This window comes from Lissotriton helveticus, chromosome 1_1 (assembly GCF_964261635.1).
Source record: "Lissotriton helveticus chromosome 1_1, aLisHel1.1, whole genome shotgun sequence".
Lineage (NCBI taxonomy): Eukaryota > Metazoa > Chordata > Amphibia > Caudata > Salamandridae > Lissotriton > Lissotriton helveticus.
Genome location: NC_136057.1, coordinates 1206287166 through 1206300027, shown reverse-complemented (window position 1 = coordinate 1206300027; position 12862 = coordinate 1206287166). Strand labels below are relative to the sequence as shown.

The following is a 12862-nucleotide window of genomic DNA, read 5'->3' as shown; positions in this document are numbered from 1 at the left end:
AAAACAAACCTTGCAAATAACAGCTAGGTGTTAAAAAAAAATTAGGTCTCACACTGCATGCCAAGGGGTTGAGTTAATATATAGTTGTAGTTCATTGGAAGTCTCAATGATTGCCTTGCATGAACATTCTGAGTTCATCAGTAGACAGTAATGCCATTAGTCAGATTGAAGTTATGTTGCCCCTAGTTCAGCCTCTCATCAAAATAAAGGGTTCACTATGAATTGAAAGTGTGTTGAGCACTGCTATAGGGAAAAGTGGTTTGACTTGTCTCGAACTACAAAGGCTCACGGTAAAAGTTAACCACCATACCCACTTGGCTGCTGTCTAGTTATTAGTAAATAGTTACATTACCTGCCATGTGGGAACATTTCAAATAATCCAAGAGATAGAAACATCACCTGCAATGCAAGAATGCAAGGTGCGTTGCTATGTGTATTGTCTTACCTAAACATGCAATGAAGCTTCACATAATTGTGAATAAAGCTTCCGTAATTTTATGAATGTTTTTAAAAATGTTATCTTAAAATAAATATTGCTAGTTAAGATAGACATGGCAGACCGTAGAATCCTGAATTTAAATATTGAAAAAATTATCATTATTACTAACCAACCTGACACACGCACTCCGTGTCATGAGTGCCCTGCTTCTAGAAAATGACTCATGTGATGTGATTTGAGGGGGAGTTATAAAGCTTAGCAGATGTCCATAGGCCTCAAGACGCTAAAGACACAAAGGTCTGATTCAGGAGCGTGGAGTAGGACAAATAGAACCGACAATGTGAGAAAACGGGTGTTGAAGCTTTTCTGAATGGAGTGTGTAATTTGATACCGGTCAGATGATTTAGCAGCAAGTTGAACAGTCTCACTGCTGCGATGGAGAATGCTCTACCTCCCAATAAGTAGGGTTTTATTTTACAACAGAAGTTATAAAGTTTAATCCGAGCCTGCATACCTGCTTTCTATGCGAGCGAAAGGGTAAACCATAACCCCCAGCAACCTTTAGCCTAGGAGGATGGGCTAACTCAGCGCTATTAAGTGCGGCAGCTACCATGGCAAGGAGGACATATGAGCCGGCATACCTGCTTTCTGTGTCGGCAAAAGGGGAAATCACAATCCCCAGCAACTTTTAGCCCAGGAGGAGGGGTTAACACAGCATTTCTAAGTGCGACCTCCTACTGCAGCGCAAGAACCATGGCAAAATCAGACACCGAAACCCAAAGAAACTGAACCTACCAATTTGGCTCCTGAAATCCTATAGTTTGGATTTCTAAACCTGCCAACAGAATGCATGGACATTCTTAAGGGTCAAGCTTTCTATGCAGCCAAGTGGAAAAGGTTTGTTAGTGTAAAAATCAAACAATTGATCCACTAAATGCATCTATACAAAACATTATTTGTTATCTCTTGCATTTACAATGCTCTGGTCTTGCATATACTTCCAAACGTCTAGACCTTGCAGCTGTGGTCGCCTACCTTGAAAACAGACCTTTATCTTTGTTCAGAGTACCAGTAATTAAGGCTTTCATGGAAAGCCTTAAAAGAGTGATACCACTGAAGGTCCCACCTGCACCTGTATGGAATCTCAATATTGTTCTAACTAGGCTTATGGGCCCACCTTTTGAACCTTTACAAAATTTCCCCTCCAATTTCTTTCTTGGAAGGTTGCTTTCTTAATTACTATCACCCCACTAAGACGTGTGAGTGAGCTTCAGGCACTATCCTTCAAAGACCCATTTTCCAGTTTCGCTGGGGCACTGTGGTTCTTAGTACCAACCCAAAATTAATTCTAAAGGTACTTTCCACTTTCCATATTAACCAGTCGGTTGAGCTACCTGTTTTCTTTCCCCAACCAGATTCTGTAGCAGAAAGAGCTCTTCATACATTGGATGTTAAAAGAGCTTTAATGTATTTCATTGACAGAACAAAGTATTTTTACAGAACAAAACACATTTTGTTGCATTTGCTCCCCCCCGGACAAAGGGAAACCTATTTAAAATCTGTCATTTCTAGCTGAATCGTTAAATGTATCCAGACATGCTACATTAAATCCAAAAGGACTTTATTTGTACCTCCTAGAATTACTCGTAAAATAAGAGCATTCATGACTTTCTTAGGTAATTGTGCCATAGCTGACATTTGTAAAGTAGCTACATGGTCTGCATCACACACATTTACCAATCACTATTGTGTGGATGTCTTAGCACACCAACAAGCTAATGTAGGACAGGCAGTGCAAAAAACACTTTTTCAAACGACTGCAAAGTCCATTGGTTAGCCACTGCTTTCTGGAAGGCACTGCTAAACATGGGTATCTACAACACGCACGCCTCGAACGGATTACTTCTTAGTGTGTAAGCATCTTTTTTAGACATGTTGAGCTGTATATTCACATGCGCGATCCCTCCTCCCCGGACACGTATGGTCATTGTAATTCTCTTCTACTTTTCACATGCATGGACGTCTCTATACTTTCACTTTCTTACTCCATTCTCACTGTTTCATGGGAAAACAAACTAACAATGGAGTCCAGGCCTCGAAAAATCCTAAAACTTTTACTAGACATGCAAGACTAGTGACTTAATCTACTCGACCTAATTTTAATGCTCTTGACCCACAAACTGGTTTCAAATTATGTGATCCTGGGCAAGTATTTTAATTAATGGAGTCGCCATTTTCTACTTTATCACACCTTCAAATACACGAGTTTATCATGTCAGATGTACAGAAAACTCTTTTGTTTGATTTAATAGACTAAACCTTTGCTCCATATACAGTACAAATCTAGCCACATATAGGCTATACATGACCATTGACTTGCCTCAGTTCATTAACCGCATTGTCATCAGTGCGGGGGCAGGAATGTTTCTCAAATCATGTTTAAAAACTGTCACATTTAATAAATGCACACTGTCATTTACAATCAGCAGATTTTACAGTGAAATGCCAACAGAAATTCCTATTGACATGGTTTTAAAACTATATAGTGGACAATGTCTGGAAATCGAGCTTCAGCAAATATTTGTTATTTGCACATCACAAAGTAAAGTGTTCCGATTTTGTTTTGCTCCTATGTAAATCTTTATTTGCATCACACTTCTGAATTACAATTTTTTTTCTTCATAATTCCGGATATATCTTTCAGTATTTGTACGATTCATTTAAGAAGCTATTTAAATGTTGTGTCAGAAAGAAAACCTGACATTTTACAGCCTTTCATTTCACAATTATTGTCAGATAACTCACTTGACAAAAAGCACTAACTATAATAAGAGAAAGACAACTAAACACAATTTTCCAGGAACAGATAAGCAACAATTAGTAAAAAGACAAACGGACATTTGACCTCTGTCCTTGAACAGACAGCAAATGTGTCAAGACAAACAATATTTAAAGACTTTTTGTATTTCCCATTTACTTATTGTATGAACTGAGCAACTGTTCCTTTTAGCTTAAGTTAACTCACCAGCAAATACTGAGGATAACTCGACCTGGAGACGACCATGCACGTTATGGCTAAGAGGAGTCGTCTTACCTTGTGACTCAATAGACTTCTTCAAAAAAAAAATATTTGCAAACATCTTGGCCCTACACTTAAAGGCATGAGTATGCAAAGCATGTGAATCCACAGCTCTACATACCAAGAACAGATGCTTACTGGTTAAGTAACGTAATCCTCACCTGGAGACCTCCCATCATCCTGGTGTGGATGGATTGCAAGCCTTTCCTTTTTAAGCATAGCTGTGACCTCCTTTGAAGGCTAGGAAATCAGTTTCATCTGAACCATCAGAGAACTTGGCTCTGCAGGAGGATGGGTTTGATAATCACCCTTTTTGAAACCGCGATCATTACATCTGTAGCATCCTATGGAGATTCTGTAGCATCACGTGGAGATTTTGACGAGAACCTCCATGGGGAAGGAGACGCAGCTCTCACTGATGAGGTGGAAATAGTGAGATTATGAGAGCTCCCCAACATCAAACTTGATAGAGACCGGAGCCTTAAGGTCGACCCAGAGATCTCTGAACATCCTGACTTTAAAGTATGTGTCTCAATTCCTGCCTCTTGTCATTTACTGGATCAGGATAGTCCAAGATGGTGAATTGGTGCATACTTCCGGAACTCTCACCTTCAAAGCCAAAGCAGATACAGCAGATGCCCTCCTCAGTTTAATCTCATCTTTTTTGGCCCTCAGGCAAACATTTTCCCTGCCCCTTATGCTCCTATAGGACAGTTTCTGAAAAATCCCTCAGTGTAGGATGGAGTTGGAGTCGGGAAGGCAAACCTCACTCACACTGTGATCATTATTCCTAGACATGTCCCTCTACAGGCTGGGAATTTATCACAAGCATTTACAATGCAATAGGTCTCCCAGTAATTAAGTTTGAGCTTTTGGCATTGCCGATATATTGCAACACTAATTGCAATAAAAGTCAATACATTTTAGGCCATAAAAAAGTGTATTTATTTTTGTAGCAATGGTGGCATGCTGCACTTTAGATGAATATGTTTAAAAGTAAAGTGTGCCATACTGCGATTGCTGCAACAGACTGAAAGAAAAACCGACAGACACGCATAGATGGGCGGATGAATAGATGTATGGAAGGACAACAGACTGACAAAGACAAATAAATAACATTAAACTTGTAGACAGAAGGGAGAGAGCTGGATTGACATATCAATGTACCAAAACATGGACAAAGGACAGCCACTAGACTGATAAATGAGAGAAAGGAATGGGTGGATACAGGAATTGTATACAGAAGTACACAGAGAGGCATATCTACAGTAAAACATAACTAGGCCCTGCCCAGCCCCTGGCTGCCTGGATGCCTGCTGGACTGGGAGGCTGGAGGACTTTTCCTTGCTCTCACAGCTGTTATTATTCACACAGCTCTACACAGCTCTGATGATGCACCTCACGCACGGGGCTGACACAGGTATTATTTACACAGCTCTGATGATGCACCTCAGGCACGGGCTCACAGCTGTTATTATTCACACAGCTCTGATGATGCACCTCACGCATGGGGCTGACGCAGTTATTATTCACACAGCTCTGATGATGCACCTCTGGTACGGGCTTACAGCTATTATTCACACAGCTCCGATGATGCACCTCAGCACGGGGCTCACAGCCGTTATTATTCACACAGCTCTGATGATGCACCTCATGCACGGCCTCACAGCGGTTATTATTCACACACAGTGATGACCCAGGGGTCAGCCTGCAACTTCCTACGCTACTGTCTCTGCATATCACAATAAGTCTGGTAATGGGCAAACTGTCTTGGTTGGCATGACATGAGGAAGTCTGGTAATGGGCAAACTGTCCTGATTGGCATGACATGAGTAGGGAAATTTGAAGGAAAAAAAGGCAAAATTCATTTTCACAACCTCTTCCTTGAACTTTGCCAAGCAAACTATTTTAAAAAGACCCATGAAGACGCCCGCCTGATTTTTCCACTATGTGCTAGCAACTTATGGGGGAAAGGCTTAAACGAAGGGCCACAGCTAAAGTGCACTCATTGGATTCAAAACAGAGTTGGTAGGATCCTGGCATCTGACACATTTACACTTCTTAAAACGGCACCAGGGACACAAACATCCAACAATATCCAGTTTGCTGTGAGAATAAGACATCATTTTCCCTTCGAATATTAAGCAATTTAAATGTTACTGCTTGCAAAATGATGGGGGAAAATACATGTACTGTATGCAGCCTATGCAGTAAAATCAGAAACATTGACCGTAGTAATTCCCACTAATTCCCCCACAGTGAGTTTTCAGATGCTTTCATTACAAATCCAGATTGCACTTTAACTTCATTTTAAAACACATCAGCACTGCAATATGGTGGCTCGTGAACAGGTAGGTGTACAGTAGGCTTCCAGGAGTTGTGCTTTAAGGGGTAACGTTGGCGCCTCCTGGATCCAGCGGTCACTGGAAGGTGATGCGGGCCCTACAGTCATGTCAGAGGCACTGCTGGAGCAGATGGTTATTACATGAGGTCCGGGTAGCTGAGGTGACGAGCATGCCGCCTCTTGCACCACCGCGGCCTGCCTTGTACTCTCAGATGTCACCCGGGAAGCGGCCGAGCAGTCAAGAAAGACATCAGGTAAAGCTTTTGTTTCCGTTTATTGTCACAGCAGAAGAAAATAAAGCGGTACACAAAAATATGGCAAATGGAGTCTGAACCTCGGCTACATTCAGTACCCCCTAGTATTGCAGTCATTATGATATTTTCTCTACTCGAGGTGAGCAAGTGGCAGGCACACTGCGCAGGTTTTCTAACTGACCCTACTACAATAACTGACTTTGCTGACATTTGCAGAAACGTTCTTTTGTTTGCAGTGGTGCAGCGTGGACTTTCAATGAGAGGGGTGCACATCGCAGTCTTCGTTTCTTATTAACAGTACGATCAGTTTAGGAGGGCAGTAGGGCTTCAGGTTGCAGATATGTATGACTTCCCAGACTTTATTGCTTGATTTTGCTTCCGAAAAAGGATCACTCATAGCCGCTGAAATGTCGCTCATAATTACACAAAAATTATGAAAACGTCACACATAGCAATCTGAAACCTTGGCAGCTATGAAGGTCTACGTGCTCTTTCGAGACAGTTAACCACTTTCAACAACACCCCATCTCTCCCAGCCTCACCCCAAGCCGCGCCCCCTGTGCATGTTAACGGTGCGGCCTTACCTTGCTGTAGAGCTCAGAGGCGGACATCGCGGCGCCTCGTGCCCCTTCCTAGCAGGGTGCACTGGATGGACGGGACTGGAAGCGTCTAGGCCCGACTCCTCGCAGGTGGGCCTGTCCTGAACCCTAGTAAGGCCTCCCCCGAGCCCGGCTCCCCACACTTCAGCCCACCCTCCCCCGGCACCCCGCCTGGCCTCGCTTTGGCGCTGCACGTTGCCCGGGCCTGGCCTGGATGCGCCGGACACCTGCGGGCAATCCGTGATTAACAGGGGCCGCTCGGGGAAACAAGCAGGTGAAATTCATTAACAGGAAAAAACACATGCCCACCCCAAATAGTGAAGAGCAACGAGGCACAAACGTCCACCGGACACGTCACGAGCGGGTCCTCCTGCTCAGCTCGCGAAACTGAAAGCGCTGTGAGAGCGAGACGACGTGAGCCTGCTCAATAGAGCGCGCGTTCACGTGCGCATGGCCTGCTCCATTCCCCAGCGCGCGGCCAGCTCCTGTCCCCTCTCCTGGGAGCCAGAGTCGCTGACTATAGGCCTCTGGCGAGACCGCGCTTTCGCGCGGTTCAACGCCAGGAGACCTAAAAATGGCCAGTAGAACAGGAAGTTGAAATACCACCAAGCAAATTCAGAGGAAAAAGCACACTATTCATGTAAAAAGACATGTTATGTCCTTAGATAATGAATGAACGTCAAAACAAATGGGGCTAATAGACAAACATAGATTTAAATAAAGCTGGATTGTGTTCTGGATATTCCTCAAAGACCTGAAAAATACAATCTCTGAGAGAATCCTCGGTAGAAGAGAAAGATAATTCTGTGAAGAAAATGGAAAGAACTCTCCATTCATTTTGCTGTTTCACTTGCAGCATGTTAACAAGCCTGTTATTGAGGTGTAAGTGAGATTTCTTTCCAAATTCTGGAAATAACATTGGCATAGAATTCACCCTTTTACTGTAGTAGAGGATGTTAAGTTTTGGTCTCACATACAGATGACAGTAAGGATATTATGAACACACATGAGGGCAAGACCTAAGTGCAACAAGATAAAGCCTCTAAAAGGTGGCATTAGATAGTGTTTAAGGGGTGTTGCTGACTTTAAATAAGGGGAATCCTAGCCTGTAGGGATAAGTTCTTTAATTGATATGTGCCACCCGTCCTACTCACATATGACGTATTTCTCTTCGCCTCTAGGGCTTGTGGTTCTATCCTTTTGAGCATGCAGAGAGAAGACATTGGATCTCATGGATATAATTCAGGCAGGGAGTGGTGATATGTGTTTTTGAAACTATGCTTGCTAATTGTGTTTTTCTGCATTGATCACTTATGAAATTAGATTTTTGTATACAGGAGAATTGACTTGAGGCTCAGGTCTAGAAAATGCTAATATACAATGTATTAATTATGCTTTCCATTTGGATTGAATTAGATTTTTTTTTTCTCCATCAGTCAAGCTGTGAAATTCTGGTAAAAGATAAGCTCTAGCACTACTCAAATGGTTCTATCTTGGCAGTAAATAATCTGTCCAGTGAAGTCATTTTCATTGAAAATGTTTTGCCTGACACTCAAGACTGATTGGATTAATTAATAATGAAATTGAAAAATAATGATTTCCGGGGGTGTTCATTAATTTGATTTGTCATTTTGTATTTCAGATGTGGATGAATGTGCTGTGGAAGATCCGCCTTGCAAAGATAACGAGTACTGCTTAAACAACGAGGGCTCTTATAGTTGCAAAGGTTTGTTTGAATGAACTTCTCAATTTGCATTTGTAATTTATTTTGCACGCTTAACATTATATTTCTAGTTTATTTAACCACACAAGTCATCTATATTGAAAACATTTTTAAGTGTGTAGTCTTTCAGAATTTGTATTTCACTGACTATTGGCTTGATCAATCCTATTTGTGCTGATGTGGTGAAGTCAGGGATCATTACATATTTGTGACATAGTTGATAAAATAATAGCAGGATTCACAAGGCATGTTTTTGTTTGTACAAGCTGTCATGAAGCCATAATCTAAATTAAGGTTGGTGCTTGGGACGGTAAATCAGGATTGGCTGACTATTTGCAAACTTATCATTTTCCCAGTGATGTTTGTGAAGATAATCATCTTTGCAACTTTCGAAATATGCAATATTTTATACCCTAGAAAAACTTCACCCTTGTTGAAATTATCCTTAAAAACAGTTATGGGATTTTGTTTCAACAAAATGGTTTGTTAGAGAATTATGCTGCAAACAAACAGTTTATTTTGTTTATCTTGCACAATCTACTCTTTTATGGGACTGTTCATCTTTTATTTTCGCTGTAGTTGCAAAAAAATAGTGAAGATTGCAAAGCTTTTAAAAAAAAAAAAAAGGCTACCTGAGTAACTAAGGAATAATTTTTTCGCATGATCAAAAAACTAAAATCTGTAATTTTCACAATGTCATAAGCACCGAGCCACCAATTTTTAGTTGCACCCATGCTATATTGACCACATACTGTGAGCTTGACCTACTTTTCTCCCACACAAAACACCCTCACCCAAACGCAGATGTATAATGCCCAAGTCTTTAAGGTATTTGCCACATAGCATCCATCTAGTGTAGTGGCCCACATATTTCTTGCTTCCAAATGCCTATGGTGTTTAAATACTCTTAAAATGTGCTGGATTACTCCATCAGATGTGCGGTGCCTGCCATGTAGTGCAGTGAAACGCAACACATGCGATTCTAACATCACAGCGGGTGCTGCTGGCAGCCGCACCCGCCGAAATGTTAAAATGAAGAATGCGACCACCATGGTGCCGGTCGCATCCTAATTTGTGTTGCGGGACCGCCGCAGGCATGGCGGACGGTCGCAATTTATAATGGAATGTAGTCCGTCCACCATCCTAATGAGCCTCCAACATATGAAATTATTTACTAAACCTTTTACTTTGGTCCATATTTACTTAATCAGAATAACATGCTTGTCTTTGTTTTGAATATTTTGTAGCATGCGATCAAAGCTGCACAGGCTGTACTGGCGGGGGACCTGATGAATGCAAAAACTGTACTTCTGGATACGCACTAGAAGAAGATACATGCACAGGTTTGCTTTGGTTAGGTTTTTTTGTAAAATATATACTACTTAATTGTAATCCACCACAGAGAAATTGCAGAGCCCAGAAGTTCAAGAGTTTGTTGTATCCTATTGTTTATATGTGGATGTGTTTGTCCTCATACCTTGCAAAGTTACCAACCAGGGAACAGCAGGGATCGCGGAGCATGCTCCTACTGACTGTTCTGCCTAGGTGGATGGAGGCCTTAATCTGTGGGAAACATCACCTGTCATAACCCTTGTCGGTATAATTGAAAATATGGTACAAAGGTGGTCTGTCATGGGAGCACAACGTCTATGCTATAAATGCTTTGTTATACTTGCAAGGTATTCTCACTTGAAGTAATCAATTGAAGACTATCTGACAGTGCTAAACCTATAGTTTTTCAGCCCTTGTATTGGTTTTAACACTATCTGAAGAAGGCTTGAATCACACTGTCATTGCCAGCCCAACTTTCCCGCAGACGTCAGCAGCCATCTCCTGTTGGAATAACTTGAGCTGTCTTTTCTTTTGGAATTTGTCCAATTTTCCTATTTCCCTGTATAGTACATTTTATGGTATCTGATGTGTCTTTCAGCATCACAAACATCACTTTTTAAATATATATTTTTTTTTACAGAGTTTTATATAGTGCAAACTTGACCCGAATCGGGTATCTGATCGCTTTACACAGCACCAGTTGCATTACATGAGGACACATTCATTTTTGTTAGGCACGGGGAGATTAAGTGATTTGCCCAGAATCACAGGATGTTCAGCGTCATTGCCGAGACTCGAACCCAGTTCCCCAGATTCGAGGTCGACCGCCCTAGCCGTTAGGCCAACTCCTCTTTCCCTTTTAGGAAACCTCAAACATCTTCCAATGCCTCCATCATGATTTTTTGCATTTGTTCCTCAGTAATTATTTGCATGCTACATAATTATGGCACCCTATTTGCATTTTTTTTACATGTCAATCTGTATTTATCCAAATTTATTTTTTGCTCGTTTTGTCAGTGTTTATTCATATTTAGTTTGGGTTTTGTAAAAAATGAAGCTAAAACTAGAATATTTCCGCATTTACTAAACTGATCAAAGTACACTCGTACTTGAATGCCTGACAGGTTTCAGTGATATGAACACCCATAGCCAATAAATCAATACACTTATAAAAGAACATGAACATTTTAGTATAAAACCTATGCACATCTGTAGCTGTTTAAGCCTTAGCCCTGAATTCCTCTTTGTTCGCTTCCTTACCTGTCAATCCAGACAGCTATTTGCCTACCTGCCATGACTGACCACATTCAAATCACGTAAAAAATCAACCTAATTTCCTTTACAATCCACATTTAAAATACATAAATGATACAGACTGGAAAATAAATTGTTAACTCTCTTTATCTGTAAAAATCAGTAAAACCTGAATATATGGAGCCTATTGTTTCCAGTATCCAGAGAGTGGACTTTCGGTCAGTCCCTTTCAGCCATTTTTTTGACTCGTCAATAGCATCTTGGAACAGAATTGTACATCTCTGATCTCAAGCTATTTTGGTGTTCAGTGTATCATTCGTACCAGAAGTGGTTGCTTTACAATACATGAGGCATTGTTGAACATCTGATAGGAAATACTCGATCATCACATATATAGTTCTTTATCTCATACATCCTTTGTATACACAAGGCATTCGTTTGTTAATGCTTTTGTTAGGACTCACGTGGTCTGCTTTCCCTAAAATGGTCAAACTTAGGGGCTCATTAGGATGGCATAACGATCACCACCGCCGGGCCGGGGATCGTTACGCCATCCTAATGTGAAATACCCCCGTCATATTATGATGGTGGTGGGTATCATAGCGGATGCAAAGTCTGTCCGCCACTTTTCTGCCGGTCTCCAATTGCCAGCCATATAACGATGTGGGTGGTATCCAGGCCTTTCCATGGCAACGATGCCGCCATGGAAGGCTGGCAGGGATTGGCTTTGGGGGCCAGTTGCGGGCCCCCTGGGGGGGGTGTAGGTGGGGGGGTGCTTTTGGGTAGTACCCATTGTACCCTCATGCAGCTCCCTGCACCAAGTGGCAGGTACCGCGTGGTGCCTGCCACGGTGTGCAGGGAAATGCTATGCATGCCCTTTTACCATTGCGGACGGTGCTGCAGTCAGTAGCACTGTCCGCAATGGTAAAAGGCCACTGGCGGGCGCATCCTAATTGGGCCGGTGGGACCGCCGCACCTCTGGCGGTTGGTCCCATCACCGTTATGATGGTGGGCAATGATTATACTGGTACATTTTACTCCAAATTTGAGTCGGATGGTTTATCGCAGTGGGAGATCACAGAGCAAGTCTAAAACCTGGACTTTCAATGAGCAGCTTGTGTGGGAGCTGTACCTCTCCAACTGCCAGTCAGTAGCACACAGATATAGAACCAGGCTTATCTCTGCTCCAGGGTAATATGTGATAACATTGTTTTCCAAAACATCTTTTACAAAAATGACTTGAATTAACATTGTTCCCCCAAAACATCTTTGATCAAATTAATTCAACAATTTCCGAAAATTTAAATTTATTAATTTTCATTTGTGATTTTTTTTTAAAATGTAATTTAAATCTTATTAATCCCTTCTCTGCTTCTGACAGCCAACGGCCGTCGCGTGACTACCTCTGTAGTGCTGCGCACGTCCTTTGGCCGTCGCGGCCCCACCCAATGCGCTAAACCGCCGCACCGCGGTGGAATTGCCACCGCTGTTAAGCGGTTATGAATATTTTGGAATAGTAAATGGATAAAATAACAGGCTCCAGAATGCATATAATTCTGCATCATAGGATCTTCATCAATAGAATATTCTCTGCTGTGTCAAACTGACGCCATCACAACTATTTGCATTGTTTTGTTTAACAGAAACAATTGGAACTAATTTCTCTGCCCATGAATGCCTTGTACTAGCAGTTTCCTCTAACAACCAGATCTTTAAAAAAAAAAAAATGTTATGGCTAGAAAGTAAAATGATTGCAGATTATCGCCTGCCCACAAATGTAAACAGCTGGGAGTACAGGTGGGACTTTTATGACATTAATGAAGGTTTCTACGATGCAG

At 41.8% G+C, this 12862-nt stretch overlaps 1 protein-coding gene across 1 annotated transcript in view; it reads left to right on the top strand.

The window, feature by feature from the left end:
* The window catches only part of CRELD2 (CRELD disulfide isomerase 2), a 110830-nt gene that overhangs the window by 28472 nt on the left and 69496 nt on the right, over positions 1-12862 (top strand). Inside the window, exons 7-8 of the mRNA XM_078679589.1 lie at positions 8358-8441; positions 9686-9781. Of these exons, the coding sequence (XP_078535715.1) occupies positions 8358-8441; positions 9686-9781 (180 nt within the window). The remainder of the gene's footprint in view (positions 1-8357; positions 8442-9685; positions 9782-12862) is intronic.